Source organism: Pelobates fuscus, chromosome 6, assembly GCF_036172605.1.
Source record: "Pelobates fuscus isolate aPelFus1 chromosome 6, aPelFus1.pri, whole genome shotgun sequence".
NCBI lineage: Eukaryota > Metazoa > Chordata > Amphibia > Anura > Pelobatidae > Pelobates > Pelobates fuscus.
In genome coordinates this window covers 115414733-115435647 of record NC_086322.1, presented here as the reverse complement: position 1 = coordinate 115435647, position 20915 = coordinate 115414733, and the positions used below count along the sequence as shown (strand labels likewise).

General features: G+C 37.4%; 1 protein-coding gene across 1 annotated transcript in view; it reads left to right on the top strand.

Annotated features, from left to right (window-relative positions):
• Positions 1-12286: 12286 nt before the first annotated feature.
• The window catches only part of GALNTL6 (polypeptide N-acetylgalactosaminyltransferase like 6), a 1377865-nt gene continuing 1369236 nt past the window's right edge, over positions 12287-20915 (top strand). Inside the window, exon 1 of the mRNA XM_063460019.1 lies at positions 12287-13510. Coding sequence (XP_063316089.1) covers positions 13376-13510 — 135 coding nt within the window. The 5' untranslated portion in view covers positions 12287-13375. The remainder of the gene's footprint in view (positions 13511-20915) is intronic.

Here is a 20915-nt window from a genome sequence, read left to right as displayed (position 1 = left end):
AACATTCACATATGTGGGTGCCCGAAGTGACCATTTAAAAGAATATCATATTGCAAAATGTATTTTAAAATACTCAAGTTAGAAAAATAGCTGAACTGGAGATTTCTTGTTATTCAGCTAGATTAGCCTAAAATTTGCAATTCTGTTTCCAATGTACCACAATCCTTTTTTATTGATTAAATCCTCAACTGCATTTCTGTCCAGTCGTGAGTCAGTAGCTGTTAAAAAAAGGGTTACTATTATTACATGTAAGAGTATTATATATGCATGTTGCTGTGGTAATGTGTGACTCATTTTCATATGCATGGAAGTAATATTTGTATAGGATATTATATACATGGAGACTGACAGATAACTATTCTTGGCTACTTCTGTATGTCTTTCAAGTGAAACAATAAATATAAAATACATATTTGACACAGCACCTGTAGGTATGATGTCCTATCAAAGCGTAAAGAACATAATTAAGAAAAAAGTGTCTGCTAATATATATAACCGAATAAAGCAAATATGTGGTTGCATTGTTGATTTTATGTAAAAACCTAAAAAGTATGAACTTGATTAGTTAATGCTACTAAAACAGTAATACTACTAATTATTATTATATTGTTAATATATTTAATGATGCCAAAATACCAGAATATTACAGTGTGCAACGATGCCTCTTTATTGGACTAACATAAATTATGTTAGTCCAATAAAAAAGGCATCATTGCACACTGTAATACTGATATGTTGGCATCTTGTTTACTAGACTAATATGGCTAATCCAATCTACACTATATTTAATGATTAGTGATGTCCCGAACGGTTCGTTGGCGAATAGTTCCTGGCGAACATCGCATGTTCGCGTTCGCCACGGACGGCAAACATATGCGATGTTCGGTCCGCCCCCTATTCGTCATCATTGAGTAAACTTTGACCCTGTACCTCACAGTCAGCAGACACATTCCAGCCAATCAGCAGCAGACCCTCCCTTCCAGACCCTCCCCCCTCCCACCAATTTAGATTAATTCTGAAGCTGCATTCATTTTTTTTAAAAAAAATTTGTGTGCTTATTATACTTTATCCTCCATAGTCAGTAACCTGTGTTTATTATACATTATCCCCCCATAGCCAGTAACCTGTGTTTATTATATAGTATCCTCCAATAGCTAGTAACCTGTGTTTATTATACATTATCCCCCCACAACCAGTAACCTGTGTTTAATATACATTATCCCCCCATAGCCAGTAACCTGTGTTTATTATACATTATCCCCCCATAGCCAGTAACCTGTGTTTATTATACATTATCCTCCCCATAGCCAGTAACCTGTGTTTATTATACATTATCCCCCATAGCCAGTAACCTGTGTTTATTATACATTATCCCCCCCCCATAGCCAGTAACCTGTGTTTATTATACATTATCCCCCCATAGCCAGTAACCTGTGTTTATTATACATTATCCCCCATAGCCAGTAACCTGTGTTTATTATATAGTATCCTCCAATAGCTAGTAACCTGTGTTTATTATACATTATCCCCCCACAACCAGTAACCTGTGTTTAATATACATTATCCCCCCATAGCCAGTAACCTGTGTTTATTATACATTATCCCCCCATAGCCAGTAACCTGTGTTTATTATACATTATCCTCCCCATAGCCAGTAACCTGTGTTTATTATACATTATCCCCCCATAGCCAGTAACCTGTGTTTATTATACATTATCCCCCCCCATAGCCAGTAACCTGTGTTTATTATACATTATCCCCCCATAGCCAGTAACCTGTGTTTATTATACATTATCCCCTATAGCCAGTAACCTGTGTTTATTATACATTATCCCCCACATAGCCAGTAACCTGTGTTTATTATACATTATCCCCCCACATAGCCAGTAACCTGTGTTTATTATACATTATCCCCCCATAGCCAGTAACCTGTGTTTATTATACATTATCCCCCCCATAGCAGGTAACCTGTGTTTATTATACATTATTCCCCCATAGCCAGTAACCTGTGTTTATTATACATTATCCCCCATAGCCAGTAACCTGTGTTTATTAAACATTATCCCCCCCATAGCCAGTAACCTGTGTTTATTATGCATTACCCTCCCATAGCCAGTAACCTGTGTTTATTATACATTATCCCCCCATAGCCAGTAACCTGTGTTTATTAAACATTACCCCCCCCCATAGCCAGTAACCTGTGTTTATTATGCATTACCCTCCCATAGCCAGTAACCTGTGTTTATTATACATTATCCTCCCATAGCCAGTAACCTGTGTTTATTATACATTATCCTCCCATAGCCAGTAACCTGTGTGTATTATACATTATCCCCCCATAGCCAGTAACCTGTGTTTATTATACATTATCCCCCCACAACCAGTAACCTGTGTTTATTATACATTATCCCCCCATAGACAGTAACCTGTGTTTATTATACATTATCCTCCCCATAGCCAGTAACCTGTGTTTATTATACATTATCCCCCCCATAGCAGGTAACCTGTGTTTATTATACATTATCCCCCCCATAGCAGGTAACCTGTGTTTATTATACATTATCCCCCCCATAGCAGGTAACCTGTGTTTATTATACATTATCTTGTGTAACAGTAGTGTACATTTAAAAAAAAAAAAAAAATACAGGGGGCTTGTTGTCACCTTTCGGGGACCCTTGGTGTTGTACGTGGCTGGGTGGAGGAAGAGACCTTCAATGACATCAGTGAGGACAAGGAACGGGGCATGGCTAGCTTGGTATCCAACCTTGTGCAAATGGGGAGTTTGCGGTTGTGCAAATGGACTGTTTGCGTTTGTTTGCGGTGCGTTAAACGGGGAGTTTGGTCTGTCACTGTGAAGCGGGCGTAACCCTTACACTACCTGATTGATACAACATCATACCTGATGTTTTAAAGCACGTTATTCCAAACAATTTAGGAATGTTAGGTGATTTATGCCCTTTATGGATTAAAACCAGACTTTGCATCAACTATGTAATTTTCCATGGGAGTTTTGCCATGGATCCCCCTCCGGCATGCCACAGTCCAGGTGTTAGTCCCCTTGAAACAACTTTTCCATCACTATTGTGGCCAGAAAGAGTCCCTGTGGGTTTTAAAATTCGCCTGCCTATTGAAGTCTATGGCGGTTCGCCCGGTTGTAAACATTTGCGGAAGTTCGCGTTCTCCATTCGCGAACGGAAAATTTCATGTTCGCGACATCACTATTAATGATTTACATGTGAGTTCACTGAGCCAGTAAAGGCATAGACTCTCCAGAAACCAGAGAAAGCCCTATATATGGTGCTGCCTCCTTTGCCACTTAATGTAGATAGTAATATATCATGGTGGGCCTACACATTCTTTCCCAGATAGTGTGTCACCCATCTCATACTAAAGTAATAAACAGGGATAGAGTTCCTTGCTTATAGCACCTCTCTAACCACTCAATCAACAATTCATAATGTAGGGAAGAGTCCAGCTAATGATACACAGGCATTAAAGGTCGTTTTGGATTCTTATTCTGTGTAGATGCTGGGACTAGCTGCTTTGAGTTATGTGTTGATAAATTTTTATATAGCTCAGGTATGTTTTCAGCTTGACACCAAGAGATAGACACCAAACATGAAAACAAGACAGAGCTAGCAGAACCCAGAACCAGAGAAGGATAGGAAGTTAAACCCAGAACATGTACACAATACATAAGGGGACATTAACTAAACATGGGCATGACTGGACAGGACTGAACATGGACTGGGCACACAAACTAAAACAAGACAAGATATAATAGGCAAAACAAGAGGAGACATAACTAAGTACTATATATGAAAATCGTGGGGATTTAGTCACATTATATGATCATACATTGCATAAGCCTGCCAACAACGCCAATGTACCCCATATCTGGCAGGTCCTACACTGCCTAATGTATGCTAAAATAACCACAGATTCAGAACACATATATAGCACTTACCTGCAAGAAAGGACAGAAGCAGTGAGAAGCTGCCTGCTTGAACACTGAAACATAATGAAAGATGGAAACAAACGGGTGTGGCAACATAAAACAAACATTTAAAGGAAACTTGGAGACTGGGAAATCCAGGGACGGACTATAGGAATGAACCCAGAAATCCCAGCATAAAGAAAACCAGACATAGAATAGAAAACCAAAAACCAAGAAAAACTAAACAAGAATTGTAACAAGAGTACTGGATACCAGAAGCCAAGTCCAGACATCAGTACAGAGCAGATCAGATCATGACAGATATAGCTACATGACGTTTTGTTCATACCCAATGGAGGCAACAATTCGATCCTCTGTAGAGGTTACCAAGCTAAAATAAATGGAATGCCAGGCTGCTTGTGAAGGAGAGGATTTCAGTACATAGAAATGGTTCTCTCTGTCTTGTTACATGTCAGAAAGAACCACATCTTCAGCAACATTGTATTTTAACTATTTGTACCAATGATTACAGCTCCCCATTGTTACATTATTGTTAAGTGGACCAGTCAATAAAAAACTAGCTCTTTACTCAACCATTGCCTACATTTAGTTAAAGCAGTACATACAGAGGAGCATGCTGGTGACAGAAGACATCCTGAAAGTTACAACTTTATGTCTAAAAAACATTGCTACCTGCCAAAACTAGACTTGGACATATCAGTCACATCAGCACAAAGTTAGGATGGATAAGTGAAGATTATATAATATTTTATCATGGAAAGATTGGTTATTTAATGAAATGATTTCTTAAGGAAAGGTTTGTTTTTTTGTTCCCTCCTATCTGTGCGCTGGCTGATTCTTGTATGCACTGCTGCTCCCTCTAATGCTGGCGTGCAGGATCTAAGGATGCCTTGGTGATCAAAGCTCAGGATAGTATGTTCTTCCTTTTTTTTCACTTAAATGCAGGTCTGCTTACAGCTATTTGGTATGCGTGTTTCTTTACTTTGCTTGCTGTGAGTTCATGTATTTTAGCAAGCAGAGCACAGTATGCTCCGATGGTTGTGTGAGCATTGCATGAAAATGGCACATTACAATTCAACCAATAATACACTGGGGACAATCACTGCAAACCCAACAGAGGAAACCTTGGCCTATAGAAATCTGCTTTGCAGAAAAAAAAAGACCTGTCCAAATTTGAATGTGTCAGTGTGTTACATTAGAGAACTATTAACCTATGTAGCAGAGGTGCACCACACACATTCTACAGCCATGATTTAGGCCCACCTCTGACACTCAAAACATTAAAGGTTTTACTCATTGTTAGAAGCACTGCAAGCCAGATAATAATTTAAAATGCTTATACTAAAGTTGAAAAATAAATACATTAAAATATTTATTATGGCAAGCTTATCCATGACCTTTTTTTTTTTTTTTTTAAATAAATGTAACTGTTCATATTATATATATAATCCCTCGGCAAGGCACTTGACATCTCCGTACAAAAATCTCAGCCTGGGTGTTAAACTCTGTCCAGAGGAATAAATAAATTAAAGAGATTGCTCACAGGTTTTGTTTTTAAAGTGTTGCACTGCTTTATTGAAGCAGTCTGTTGCAGATCCAAAATGAGATCACATATCTTATTAAATATATAGCTCACATTTTACGGCAATGAAGGATATCCATATTCTATTCTGCGTTCAATTATCCCTTGTTTGGCATTCGGCATGAGCTGATTATGTGCAGAGGTAGCAGTGCATGTACCTGGAGATGAATGTTGTGAGCACCACAGGACAATTTAATATCATGGACAATTCCACTATGTCACAGCATCTCTGACTATGATGAGAAGGGCAGCCTATTTTAGTTTTTTACACACTTCTGTGAGCAGACAGTGCTCTACATGCCTCACTGGGATCCAGATGACAAAGACAAAGCTTAGTATTAGAAGCAACATTGTCCGCTCCATTTAATATAAGTAAAACATTGCCCATATGAGTTTGCCTTGTAGGTTTACTGTCACACTGCAGGAGTAATATTTACATAGATAACCCTACACTGTGTTCAATTTATACATAGTTAAACATAATATTATTACGGACATTTCATGAAATGCTGGGTTCACTGGGAATGTATTTAAGTTTTTAGCGGCTGAGTAACTCTGCCCCCTGGTGTTGAATAGATTGAATCTCCTCTTGTAGATTTTCCGGAGAACTAATTCAGCATTATGAAGGCAAAATAATAAATTAGTTTATTGTCTAGTAAAACTGATGCAAATTTAACGAGAAGACATTTTTAACATTTGCAAATGTTGTATTGATTCTGATGAAAGTCCTTGGATAGGACTGAAACGTCGATCTTTTAAATATGTTCCAATAAAGATTGCATTTTAAGAAGACCGTGAGTGCTACTATTGCTATATTGTTTTATATATATATATATATATATATATATACATACAGGCATTAGGCTGCTAGAGTAGGACCTGCCAAGAATGGGGTACATTGACCTTGTGGCAGGCTTATACAATGTATGGTCATATACTGTAACTAAACCCCCATTATTTTTTGTCTAGGTAAGGCCTTTTTAAATAAAACTATTACAATCTGTGAGACTTGAAATTGCTGTTTAGTGAATGAGCGAGTGCCCTGGATTGTTTATTTTGTATGTTATGTATATCCGAACTCCCACTTCTGATGTTCACCTTCAAGACTTCTCGAGGGCTGCACCGTTCCTGTGGAACTCACTTCCCTCCTCCGTTAGATGCTCACCCAGTCTCCACTCCTTCAAAAAATCATTAAAAACCCACTTCTTCATAAAAGCGTATCAATTAAACTGTTAAAGCTCCCGACTAATTCCTCTTTTGCAGTTGTCACCAGAGGCGGCTCTCTAATTAGGCGGTTTAGGCGGCCGCCTAAGGCCTCGCGCTAGAAGGGGCCTCGCGGCCGCCTAGACCGTATAATTAGAGAGCCGCTGCAGGGCTTTCTTTCCCAGTAAAAAAATAAATAAATTAATAAACACTTTAAAGCCGGCCGGCGGCCGCATTAAGATTGCCGCGGCGCCGGCGCTATTAAAAGATGAAACCCTCTCACATGGGTTTCATCCGTGCAGGAGTGAGTCCCCTCCCCTCCTCTTGCACACTTCCTGGTAATCGGCCAATCTGCGATGCCGATGACGTCACGACGCGACGACGTCATGACGTAACCCCTCCCTGCATTCCCCCGCCTGCGGTACCAAGAAGAAGAGAGAAGAGTAGCTGCTGCTGAAGAAAACAGAGCAGAGGAGAAGAGAGAAAACTGAGAAAACGGACGGACTCAGGAGAGCAGAGGAGAAGAGAGAAAAAGGTAAGGAGAGCAAAGTAAAATAAATTAAAGGGGAAGGGAAGGAGAGCAAAAGAAAATTAAATTAAAGGGAAAGGAAAGGAGACCAAAGAAAATAAATTAAAGGGGAAGGGAAGGAAAGCAAATTAAAATAAATTAAAGGGAAAGGGTAGGAGAGCAAAAGAAAATAAATTAAAGGGGAGGGAAGGAGAGCAAAGGAAAATTAAATTAAAGGGAAAGGAAAGGAGAGCAAAAGAAAATAAATTAAAGGGGAACGGAAGGAGAGCAAAGGAAAATAAATTAAAGGCAAAGAGAGCACATTGAAAATAAATTAAAGGGGAAGGGAAAGAGAGCAAAGGAAAATAAAGAAAAGGGAAGGAGAGCAGAGCAGAAGAGAGAAAAAAAGCAGGAGAGCTGTACCCTTCCCCCCCCCCCATCTTTACACAGAATAATGGTGGTATATCATGACAATATTACTTAACAATTTTAAATATTATTAATATAATAATTCATTATAATATATTATCATAATTATATAAATTATTATCATTAAAGGAAAACTCCAGTGCCAGGAAAACAATCAGTTTTCCTGGCACTGGAGGTACCCTCTCCCTCCCACCCCCCAATACCCGGTTACTGAAGGGGTGAAAACCCCTTCAGTCACTTACCTGAGGCAGCGACGATGTCCCTCGTCGCTGTCTCCTCCTCCGCGCCGCTCCTCCTACTGTCTCCGTCGGCTGGTGGGCGAGACTGATCCCGCCCATTAGCGCTCCCCATAGGAAAGCATTGAAAAATATTTTCAATGCTTTCCTATGAGGAAATGAGTGACGCTGGAGGTCCTCACACAGCATGAGGACGTCCAGCGACGCTCTAGCACAGATAATCTGTGCTATAAAGGAGGAAGTGACCTCTAGTGGCTGTCTTGGAGACAGCCACTAGAGGTGGAGTTAACCCTGCAAGGTAATTATTGCAGTTTATAAAAAACTGCAATAATTACACTTGCAGTGTTAAGAGTAGTGGGAGTTGGCACCCAGACCACTCCAATGAGCAGTGGTCTGGGTGCCTGGAGTGTCCCTTTAATAATATATTAACTCCTTGGCTGACATCAAAATTGAAGATCTCAGCCAATCCGATGCTTTCCTATGGGAAAGCATTGTGATTGACTGAGATTATCAGTTTAGATTATCTTAGCCAATTGGGCGGATCCGGCGCTGACGGACTTGTGCAGCTATAGAAATTAGGTACGTTTTTACTTCATTGGGGGGGTGGGGGCTAAATAGTTAAACACAATAGGGTCAGGAATACACATTTGTGCTCCTGATACTGTAGTGTTCTTTTAATACACTGTTGACAACTTTATTTCAGTTTTAGGAGACATCAACAAGAATAACTAAGTAGTCAGCCACAAACCTTTTATCTATACCCAATGTTTGTATATAGGTATTTTGTAGAATAATTTATTAACAAAAATAAGTTTGTTAATAGTGAGATTATGAGGTTTATTAATGTTTGCCTTAAAATATGCAATTTATACAGTTAATTTTAATATCAGCTGCTTATTTTTTATTTTTAGCGCGTGTGGCGGGGGGGAGGGGAGGGGGGCCTCATATTTGATTTTTGCCTAAGGCCTCAAAAAGTCTAGAGCCGCCTCTGGTTGTCACTAGTCTAAGACTATCCTTTTGTGTCACTTTACCCCACTCCCTCTAGCATGCAAGCTCACTGAGCAGGTATGTAATGATTATACACTCATATCATTTTAGCAGTCATAACAGAAGAGGAGAATAAAAGAAAAAAAGAAAGATAAAAACAAGGATACGTAAACTTATTATGAACGGGCAAAATGTATTTGTCAGATGTGCAAAATATGATACTGAGGGAGCATAGTTGAACCAGCATTTTCAACCCCTTGTAAAAACAGTTTATTATGGCAAGCTTATCCATGACCTTTTTTAAAATAAAGTGAACTGGTTATATTTTAGAAATTATATTATGCCTGCTTTACATCTTAAAGGTAGGCAGACAGTGTAATAGAGCAACAGGAAATGCTAGCAGAATGCTTGGTTGCATAGGGAGAGGTATTAGCAGTAGAAAGAGGGAAGTGCTCATGCCATTGAACAGAACACTGGTGAGACCTCACTTGGAGTATTGTACGCAGTACTGGAGACCGTATCTTCAGAAGGAGATTGATACCTTAGAGAGAGTTCAAAGAAGGGCTACTAAATTGTTTCATGGATTACAGTGTAAAACTAACCAGGAACGGTTAAAAGATTTTAACATGTATGATATAGACATTTAAATATATGAATGGAATCAACACAAGGAGAAGAGTATATTTAAAAGAAGAAAAAATACCACAGCAAGAGGACATAGTCTTAAATTATAGTGACAAAGGTTTAAACATAAAACCAGGTAGTGTTTTTTTAACTAAGAGGGTAGTGGATGCATGGAATAGCCTTCCAGTTGAAGTGGTAGAGGTTACAAGAGTGAGCAAGTTTAAGTATGCGTGGTATAGGCATACGGCTATCATAGATATAAGAGAATAATGAAAGTATTTAGAAAATTGGGAAGACTAGATGGGCCGAATAGTAATTATCTGCCATCACATTCTATGTTTCTATCTTTGCTCAACCCTAACTTTTACTGCTAGCTCTAATAAAATAGATCTACTTATTTATACTCAATGTTTAAGTAAGATGTTTACTGAGTAGTGCAAACTTCCAAAACTGAAGATGTAATTATCTCATCAACAGCTCTATAAGTTATTCTCACCTGAAGTAGACAAATAGCTGCCTAGTTAATTCTGCAACTTTATTTCTCCTTTTGATGTGTGTGCATGTGTGTATATTTGTGCGTGGGTGTATGTTTGTGTTTAAAAGAGCAGAGGTGGAAACCATGGGGATAATTTGATGGTGTTGGGCAGTTCATGAGGAAAATTCAAATTATAGGCCAAAGTAAATTATTTAAAATTCTTTAAATAAAATTCCCCAACTCAGCTACTCAACTCACTTCTTTCCAGCTCTGTTATTTTGGTGTAAAAGTTCTCAACAATTCCCACTTTTGCGATAAAACTCCATAGTGTGTATGTTTATAGGGTTATTTCCTAATGTGGAAATTGGCAAGAGAATTGCACTTTTTATGCTAAAATATCTTAGCAAGAAAATCAGGTGTAATAGAGATTTCATCTAATTAAAACACATGTACAATTTTCTATTTGCCTCAAATTACAATGCCAGGCTCAGTGGGAAAAATAATCACTAATATATTTTAAACTGAAAGGTCATGGCTTCTGTATATAAACAGTAATTGAACTCAGAGGGTCCCACATACAGAGCCTTGCACTGATAACAGCTAACTTGATCACCAGTCTATGCACCATAACCACTGACACTCACTGTAATGGTTAATCGGTGTTTATTGTTAAAGGTGTCTTTGAGGGCACTCCCTCTGATTTTTGTTAAACTGTTTTTGACAACACAAAATACCAAAACAAACACACAAAAAACACACACAAAAAAGAGCTCTCCTGACACCCATTCCTAGTTGATCTGCTGTCAATTAAATTATGTGTATTATTTTGACCTTCTAATTATACACACATGTCTAAATTGAGGCAACAATAATAAACTATACATGCTGAAGTAAGTCCCTTCCCATGCTCAAAGTCTATCATTCAATCCAAATAATAATAATAATACAATAATAATATTCAGTAGTTATGGTGCTTACAGTATTCTTTAACAAAAATATTTACCTGTGCTCAAGTGCAAGTGTATTTAAAGTAATTAATTACAAAATGTATTTAAGTGTTGATTTGCTAGACTTCTATCTATATATTATTCTGTGTGAATTCAGTGAAATCTGAAACAGTTCATTGAATCTTCCATGACATAACTAGTCCCAGTAATGACTTTGTATTTGACTGACCCCATCAAAAGATAGTAACTCAGCAGAATGATGAATCAGCAAAAGGTGATGTTATCTTCTAGTTGTAGCAAATGTCACATTATATTCCATTAAGTATTATTTATATTATAATTATATTGCATTGCATGTGTTGCATGTCTTCTATTCATAGCATATACTATAAGCTGTGGATTGATAGTTGTACAGCACTATGGAATTTGCTGGCGCTATATAAATAATAAACTAATAATAGTTGTATTAAACATTATTGTTCTGCCTTCAGTGTGCTGCACCTCAATGCACACAAAGGGTTGAAATGTACAGAACATTAGTATATTAACAGATAATACTGATGAACAAAATCAGCATATTTTAAGATATTATCATTGAAAGTTGTTCACATTTATATCTCAAACATTTCCTGAAAAAAACAAAACAACAACAAATGTAAATATAGAGATTAAAATCACCCCTATTTTATTACAGGAAATAAAAATCATTGTATCCTTTTTTTTTTTTCATTTTTTTTTTTTTTAACACAAAGCACAGTCGGTTTTTGAGTCTTTTGTTTCTGCCTTTCCTTTTACAATTCTCATTAAATAAAGCTAGATTCGACTGATGGAGCTGAAAAACTAACATTCCATATTAATGCACTGTTATTATAGAATTCTATATCATAGACAGTATTAAACTTAAGCAGCCAAGCCAACAATGCATAGCATCCTATGCACAAAAGGGGACCTGTGCATCCTCTTCTTGGTTGGTAAGGAGAGATGGATCCAGCTGCCTTGTTGTCTCCACGGTTCAGCCTGTAGTTGCAGTGTTAAAAGCCTGTGTTTATCTCCTCATCCCCCTCCTCCTCTGCTACATCAGCCTCAGTAGCAGCAGCAGAAGCAGCTCAGAGAGAGCTCCTATACAGTAATCTGCTGCCAGTCTCCGGTACACGCCAGGCAGGGGAGAAGTAAACTGCAGCTTCCAGCACTCTCATCACCAGGGGGTCACTTGACTTAGTACCAAAGTTCTAGAGAAGGCAAAGCCTAAAAGTTGGGGAGGAGGTATCCCAGTGCCCCTCCCATTGTCTGACAACCCAGACCTTTCAGGATCCCTTTGCTTGATGTCAGTCCCCCATCTCCTTCTAATTTCCCTGCTGCTGGCTTGGCGGTGTCCAGAGGAGGTGATCTCCTGTGCTCAGAGAGAAGCGATGCAGTGTGACAGAGCATCTGACTAGCTCTGGAGAACCTCCCTGCACCACCTTCTCCTCCTCATCATCACCCTCCTCCCCTCCAAGCTCCTTCTACACCCGGCAGCTTGTTTATAGAGCATAGTGGAACTGGGGAGGGATTCTCTAACCATCTCTTCACATCTCATCCACGTGTTTTCCAGCACTGAGTAAGACCTGAGTTCAGGACCAAGGAGAGGGACTCATGACATCTTCTTCTACAGCTGCCTTCCTGGTGTCAGTGTCTGCGCGCAGGACAGCACAGAGAATTGACTTCGTGGCACTGCTTCTAATTTTATTCAGTATTTCCTTTGGAATTACCAGGGAACCATAGAAATTAAAAGGTACGTTTGGCAAGGGCACAGAGGTGCTCTGTATGTTCTATCATGACTTTGAATGGTCATGCCTTCCTATGAGTGCAAGCACCTAGTTTGGACTAAAACAGGTTGTGTACTTCACCTAAGGACTTTCACCATGGCACGCATGTCATCTTTTTAAACCTATACATGCTTTCTCTTGTTCCCTCTGGAGATTTTCCATTATCCAGTGCTATGCATGTTGTGTGAAAATGGGCTCTAGATCAACAGACTTTTTCTATGCACTTGTGAACCTTTTGCCAAGACTTTCCTGTCCATGTTTTGTGATATCCCCACTAGTAGCACGTTCTGCATTTGTACATTGATTCTACACTAACCTTGGTCCTAAAGCAGATGCTCATATTGGGGTTTCTTTCATAATTTTAGCGATCAATATGCGTGATCGCTTCCTGTGGCAATCAGTTCTTGCACGGAGCCTTGCATTCTTGCCCTCTTAAAGAAGTATCAGTCTCTTGTTGCACCACTGCAGATAGCAAGATCTTCCTTTGCCCTCACTTGACCCTTCAACAAAAGTTTGACTGCAAGAAGACAAGAAGGACTCCTTACCAAACCTTAAGAGACTGTGGATATAGTTTTTGTGGATTACTTTCTTTGGAGGTATAATACAGAACTCTCCTTTGCCATGAAGAGGAAACAAAAACGGTTCATTCAAATGGTATTGCTGTTTATGGTGGCTTTAATTTTCTTGCCCAACATTGGTCTCTGGTCTTTGTACAAGGACAAGCATTTCATGAAATCAGCAGAAGCTGGAGAACAGGTAGGAAATAAGCAAACTTACTGTGAGAAACACATTGCTTTTGGTGAATGAGGACAATGTCAGCAGGCTACCCTCACATTAGTCACTTGAAACGATCTGTTTAAAGGGATTGATTTTACACTGTCCTCAGCTCCAGCAATTGATGGGGATAAGTGATGGGATTCCACATATGATTAAGAGATTAATCTTAAACCCTATTGAGAAGGTGTTCTGGAAAGTCTGCTGAAATGTAGTATAAAGAAATGCTCCTGCCAGCAACCCATTTTAATGTTTCCCCTAGGACTGTTCAAGAGTGTAAATAAGATGCATTTAAACAAGCTGTTTGGTGTAGAATGATAACATCGGATTGTATTATATATATATATAGAGTGAGGAGACAGATATGTTTATGGATGGGTTTCACCCACAGAGTCCAGATAGGATTATGTGAGTTTCAGCAAGTGACTTAATAAAACTCTGTCCCCATGGTTAAATGTGTGGTGGTTTATTTAAATTATCATAATAGACATTATGGTGTCAGCACTATGGGCTTTTGTGAATTTTAAAAAAGGTTTAATATGTTTGCTACATTGATGTCTCATAAAGCTTTATAAATAATCCACTTAATATTAATCCAATTGATTAATGTGATTGCACAGATTTTGAGGTTTAATTTAAGTCATCCACTGTGCTTTTTTTGGGAAACATTTTGCTTGCTACTTTAATGAATATTTAAGTTGTAGTGAAAATAGGCCATTACTTGGAAATGGTATATCATAAATATAGACCATTGGAATCTGGATTCTAGACTCCAACCTCAGAGTGAACTGTATACTGGCCCTGAAAAAGACTTAAAACTGAAGTATTGCAGCAATGATGGCCACGTCTTGGGACCTAAACTGTTTTCTTAACATAACCCTATCTTAACATGTTGAGCCTGCTTCTATGATTAAACATCATTCAAGGTCTTCTAAAATAAAGCATTGGTGTCAAACACAGAATGGTTTAAGGGAATATATCCCCATTCAAATTATGAGGAACTCACCCACCAGTGCATAGTTTAGGTGTTAAATGTCACTTCAAAAGCAGGACTATAGAGGTATGTTTGATCACTTACTAATGTGTAATCATTTCAAATTTCACAAGCTCATTTCCAAAAACTGTCTGGGAAAGTTTGCACCCAAGCTTTTCACTCATGTTTATCTTTAAAGGACTATGTAATACAGGGTTTATGAGTGATCTGTGGTGACATATAGGCTTAAAAAGCCAAGATGGAAAAATTGATAAGCGTTTCCAACTCTATTTTCCCTAATTTTACAACCACAGATAACTGCTTAGTAAGTACACCCCACAGACGGAAACCAGTTACAGTTTTACCTGAATTAAAATAAAAAGATTCTCAGTTTTAGAAACAGTTTAAACAAGGTAAGAATGAAAGGGACAATGTAGGTACCATAACCACCTAATTATATTGACATCATTATGGTGCAGGGAGTCCATTGGCACTGTCCAACTGCTCAGTGTCAAACCATTCTTGATTGGTTTAACACAGAATGAGGGTCACCCATGGACCCATAGCTGAAGCGCCTGCTGGAAAGTATATCTAACACAGAGATTATTCCGCAATAGCTATATCAGCGATGATTAGCAGTCCACTCTTAGCCAACCACTTCTACCCATCTCTGCACTGGCTAATGTATTGACACTATCTCAAGCTGCAGAGTGGGTAGGGCTGTGGGCATCCAGGGACCCTCATTCAGTGTCAAACTAATTGAGATGGTACCAGAGGACTCCAGATGCCAGAATCACTTTAAAAATATAAAGTGGTTAAGGCTCTTAGACTGTCCCTTCAACCAAGTAAAATGTAAATACTTAATTTATGGATGTATTGGTTAAATGCAGCTCTTAAGTATGTGTTTTATTGATAGGTTTCCTCATTTGGACTCTAGCCTTGCGGCTTTATTGATAGAACTGATGTCCTGCTTTAAAAAATGCACCTGTACCTAAACATTCAATTCAAAGAACATCTTGCTGAACAGTGTTTTTAATGTCTTTGTATTTGTAGTTCAAAGCAGCATCATTTTTGATATTCTCAGTTTTGCAAATGTTACAGAATTGCACAAATTGCTTCTGAAAGAGGTACTGATATTGGTTTATTGAAGGGGTTAATTTATACATACCATATTAAATCTAGAAGTGTTCTTGACATATCAAGATCTATCAGCTTTCTTATGAAAATGCCTTCAGTACTCAATCTGTGCCAGATTCAATTAGCTATCTGCTTCAGTGTGTCTGTGCAGTCAATATGCTCAGTGGTGCACAGTGTTTTCATGAGCACACAATTCCTTGTTACTTTATCAGCTCTTTGATAGAACTTAAGATTTATGATTTGCTTTTTATAAATCATTGAGTTTCTGCAGTAGTCATGACGTAGAGTATGTAGCCATCATATAGCCTAGATGGGCATGAATAGTTTAATTTGTACTGTAATGACAGTCTGTGAGCAGTGTGGTGTATAGTGGTAAATAGTTGATTTGCCATATAAATAAAGATCGAGATAATCAGATAAACTGATAAACATGAGTAAATAAGTCCTTGAACATATCGCAGGCTGTCTTCCGAGGGACATCGGCGCTGGGTTCAGGTAAGTGGCTGAAGGGGTTTTAACCCCTCCAGCGACATGGGACAAGGGGCGAGAGGGAGGGGTCACTCCAGGATTCTCTAGTGCCAGCAAAACGGGTTTGTTTTCCTGGCTCTAGAAATCCCTTTAACTACACAGATATTTCCTGAACATCAATGTGTGTTATCCTTTATAAGATCTACTATCTGACAAAGTTTGACAGAGTTATTCACTGATGCATGAATTGTCATGAAATCACAAGCAATTTCAAATTGTACGGTGAAATAACCAAACTAAAAACATTGACAGGGTTATTGACTAAAGTGAGGATTCAAAATGAATGTCAAAGTGAAGGTAAAAATAGCAGAACTGGAAAAAGGATCTGCTTCCAGTTTGGCTACTTTGGCCTTACATTTGAAATTCACTTTAAAATCTCACTTTAGTGAATAGCCTTGTAAGACAAAAAAATCGAATTCAACCACTGTGGCCTAAAATAAAAGATTATGCATAAATCCCCGACAATTCAAATTTTATTGAGTGATCCTGCCAGTATTTACCATTTTCATTAAAACAATCGCGATTATCCAATAAAACTAAATTGTTGCAAAAATAGTAAATTCAACAAAAAGTTTAGGTTCAAATTGCCAAACCAGAAACACAGCTAAATCGGAGATATTTTTTCCCTATTTAGATCCTATGATTATAGCCTATGTAAATTGCAGGGCATTGTTCTTAAAATCTAACATTGATGAGCCTTGGAAATTTCATCATTATTGGTGTAAGTCAAGATACGTAATAAATGTACTAATATCTCTTAAAATGCTTGGTCTTTTTCTGTGTTAAACATTTTCAGAACCTCGGTGGTTGTTTCATCAAACCTGTTAAAGGAACACTATAGTGACAGGAACAAAAACATGTATTCCTGTCACTATAACTGCAATATCACTATTTAGCCACTGACACCTCTGTAACCTATGCAAAAGGTAAGTTAATTACATTTATTCCAGTGCCGCATGGGTCTGCTTGCTCTGACTCTGCCCCTGATCCACCTCCATGGCTGAGATTATCAAAATGGATAATCTCAGCAAATCCAATGTTTTTCCATAGGGAAGTTGGGAGGCTATCGCGCATGCGTGGCAAAACACTGGAAGTGTCCCTAGACAGTAATGTAAACACTGCCTTTTCTCTGAAAATGTCTATAGTCACCAAAACAACTTAAGCTGTAGTTGTTCTGGCGACTAAAGTGTCCCTTTAAAGGTCAAATAGTTGGATATCACCCCATGACATGTGAAATCTTCTGAAGATACATTAACTATGTGTGCATGTATTGTTGCACTAGAATGCAATAAATTGTAAGTGAAGTTCACTTTTATTTAGATTTGGAACTTGTGTTTTTTTATCATTTTATATTCTACTCATGTTTTTTTCTGACTATCTGATGATAGCTAGCTAACTAGATAGACAGACAGACAGACAGACAGACATATAGATAGACAGACAGATATATATATGCTTCACTAGTTATATTTGATATAATTTAGATATATAGAAAGAGAGATATAGATAGATACATTTAGTATAGGAGTAGAACAACTTTCTATCAAACTGGAGTTTACAGTACAGGACATGTAAGCTTTAATATTTTCAGTCTCGGAAAAGCCACATACAAATACAAAACAACACCATAAAATTAGAAATTGAATGGGTTACAGGTCTCTTAAATCATCATGTGACAGGCTATATGTAACTGCAGCCATTTTATAGACAGATATATTTTCATGAAGAAATATGGTGCACTCTTTACTCTTATATGTCACCAGTCCTATTGTCTGAAGGTATATTATTTAGTGTTCACATTTGGAGTACCAGTGGAAAATCCATAAAGTATATTTTTATATGATTCTTGGATGTGTTTTAAAGTTGTTTATGCTTTCTAAATTCAAAAAGCAGGGCTTCTCCAACAGACAGGAGATGTTTCATCCAAAATCCTATCAACACAACATGATATATTATTTGGAGATATTCTGGATACAAGTTGCCTCTTACAGAGTTATTTACTAAAGTGTATATTCAAAGTGAATTTCAAATTTAAGGCCAGAGTAGCCAAAACTGAAAGAATAGCTGACATAGAACGTGTTTCCAATTCTGCAATTTTTACCTAAAAATTGTAATTCACTTTGGATACGGCTTGAATTTTTACGTTAGTATAAAAGCCTGTAAGACTATGAATAAGTTCCACCAGAATGACTATCGTATTTCTCCAAAAATAAAACATCACCTGAAAATAAGCTCTAGTGTGTTTTTTGGGGGGAAAATTGATATAGCACCCTGTCTTATTTTCGGGGAAAGACGTCATTAGTGTCTTACCTAAAGTTTTGTCTCAAGCTGTTCAAATATCATGTGTTAGACAGAAGTTTATTTTCTTTCATAATGAGCAACATTTTCCCTCTCAGAACATCAAATCAACAGTATGTAGATGTTAAGAAAACATTTTAGTGACACAGAAAGATGCCTTTTTTTATTTAAGCTAATTGTATACAATCTGTAGAATAGTTGTTTTAGCACTTAGAAGCTATATAGATAATCTAGTCACAAAGAAGAAGTATGTGAACAATTTAATGTAATGCTAAGATCTTGATTTATTGAAGAATTTTCTAGGCAGTGATTCAGTATTCACTGGCTAGCAAATTATTCAATAAACTGTTTAGGCTATATGAATTTTGTGATTTACAATCAAACAATAGACAAGCTTTGGGCAGATGATATTAAATCATTTGTGCACTGTAGTAGATTTTATAGATTATGGATTTGATGTCAGATTTAAGGCATTATAAAAATCCCAATGGGTAACATTGAACCAGCAGTCCATGGCTGGAAGATTATAAAGAAGAATTAACTGAGTAGTTTAGCACTCAACAATAAAGTATTTGGGTTGCAAAAATGATCTGAAGTTTAAGAGTCAGATATCACCATTTAGTAGGAAATTAATGCTTTTAATGAACAAGGGAAGAATCATGTTGTAAATTAAGCTGTATACAATATAACTGCATAGGATCAAAAATAAAATATCTCCCGTTGTCACTTTTGACTCTGTTTTAAGTTTGTTTTTGTATTCTTGAGTTTCCAAAATAAAATAGTTTGGGAGCTATGGATAGTACATACCCTTGGGAAGACCAGCTTCTCATGTAATGAGGTCCTACAAGAATGTTTGGGGTTTGTTTACTTCTTAACTGAGCCTATACTACAATTGCACTATATATTGTGAACCTCGACTGATCAGCAGTAATTTATAATTGTATGTGATATGTACTTATATTGTTTGCTTGTAATAGTTTTCACATACGGATTGTGTCACATTGATTTGTATGCTATCCTGCCTCTCTTAAATAAAGAATTTTTAAAAAATCAAATATCTTATAGTTTGGCTCCCAAGCATTCAGATATATTATGGTCAAATGGTGAGGCAGAGGGTAGGTAACTTTTGGAAAGCCAACATCTATGGACTTGGAATCACATTATGAGTAATTTCTTGGTTCATGCTGCAGTGTGCTTTCCAAAGGCAACATTTTCAGCAATTTTGCCCACTTTTTTGTCCCAGATCAGTCTTTTTGCTTTTATATTTTTCAATAGAAGAAGAAGTGGGATGTTCTCTGCGTGACCAGAGGGTTCATATCAGTTCCCACTTAGAGCCATTGCGGCCATTGGAATCTACAAGATTTATTTTTATGTACTGAAAAACTGAGCCCATTACCTGACTCTGTTCAACATTAATAGCAAATACAGAAAGGCTGAACTTGGATGCTTGTCTCTTTTCAGCTATGTAACTATGTAATCTATGTAAAATATGCAGGATGGTATGACTCAGCAGACCTACATCACAAAATGAGATTTCAAGACGAACCCTACAATTGACCAGTCATGTAGTGCATCATTTAAATCCTGCTCTGTTAAGCTTATAACATTAATATTCAGATCATATTGTAAAAGTCCAGAACTGAAATATATATAGCTGATATGCTTACTGAATGCTGAAAACACATTAATTTATTGAAATGATAAATGCAGCTTGTTTATTCTACTATGGTTATTCTATCTATCCATCCATCCATCTATCCATCCATCCATCCATCTATCTATCTATCTATCTATCTATCTATCTATCTATCTATCCATCCATCCATCCATCCATCCATCCATCCATCCATCCATCCATCCATCTATCCATCTATCTATCTATCTATCTATCTATCTATCTATCTATCTATCTATCTATCTATCTATCTATCTATCTATCCATCTATCCATCTATCTATCTGTCTGTCTGTCTGTCTGTCTGTCTGTCTGTCTGTCTGTCTGTCCATCCCTTATTCTGTCTGTCTCTCTGCATTTATTTCTAAAATAATAAATATTTATAATCTCAGCATTTCAGTCTACAGTACAATGTTTCATATTTTCTGTTCATATGGATAATCCTTTTCCTTTCTTTTCTTTTACCTCTGTGACCTTGGATTTTTAAGCAATTATTCACAAGCTAATTTTGTGGATGGCTTGGAAACATTATTGCATTGGATTTGTCTAGTTTTTCTACAGAGCTGATATAAATTTGATTGACATTAAGCATCGCTGAAATAAGTAAGTAATAATATCAGCCTCAGTGAATTGCCTTCTCATCCTTAAATTCTAGCAGATTTCCTACGTGGTTCTGTTTCTTCAGCAATAAGTTATAGCTACACGGGGAGACATCTACCCTTTATGACTCTTATTAAGGCTAAGAAACATGTATATTATTTCATTTCTTGTTTAAAA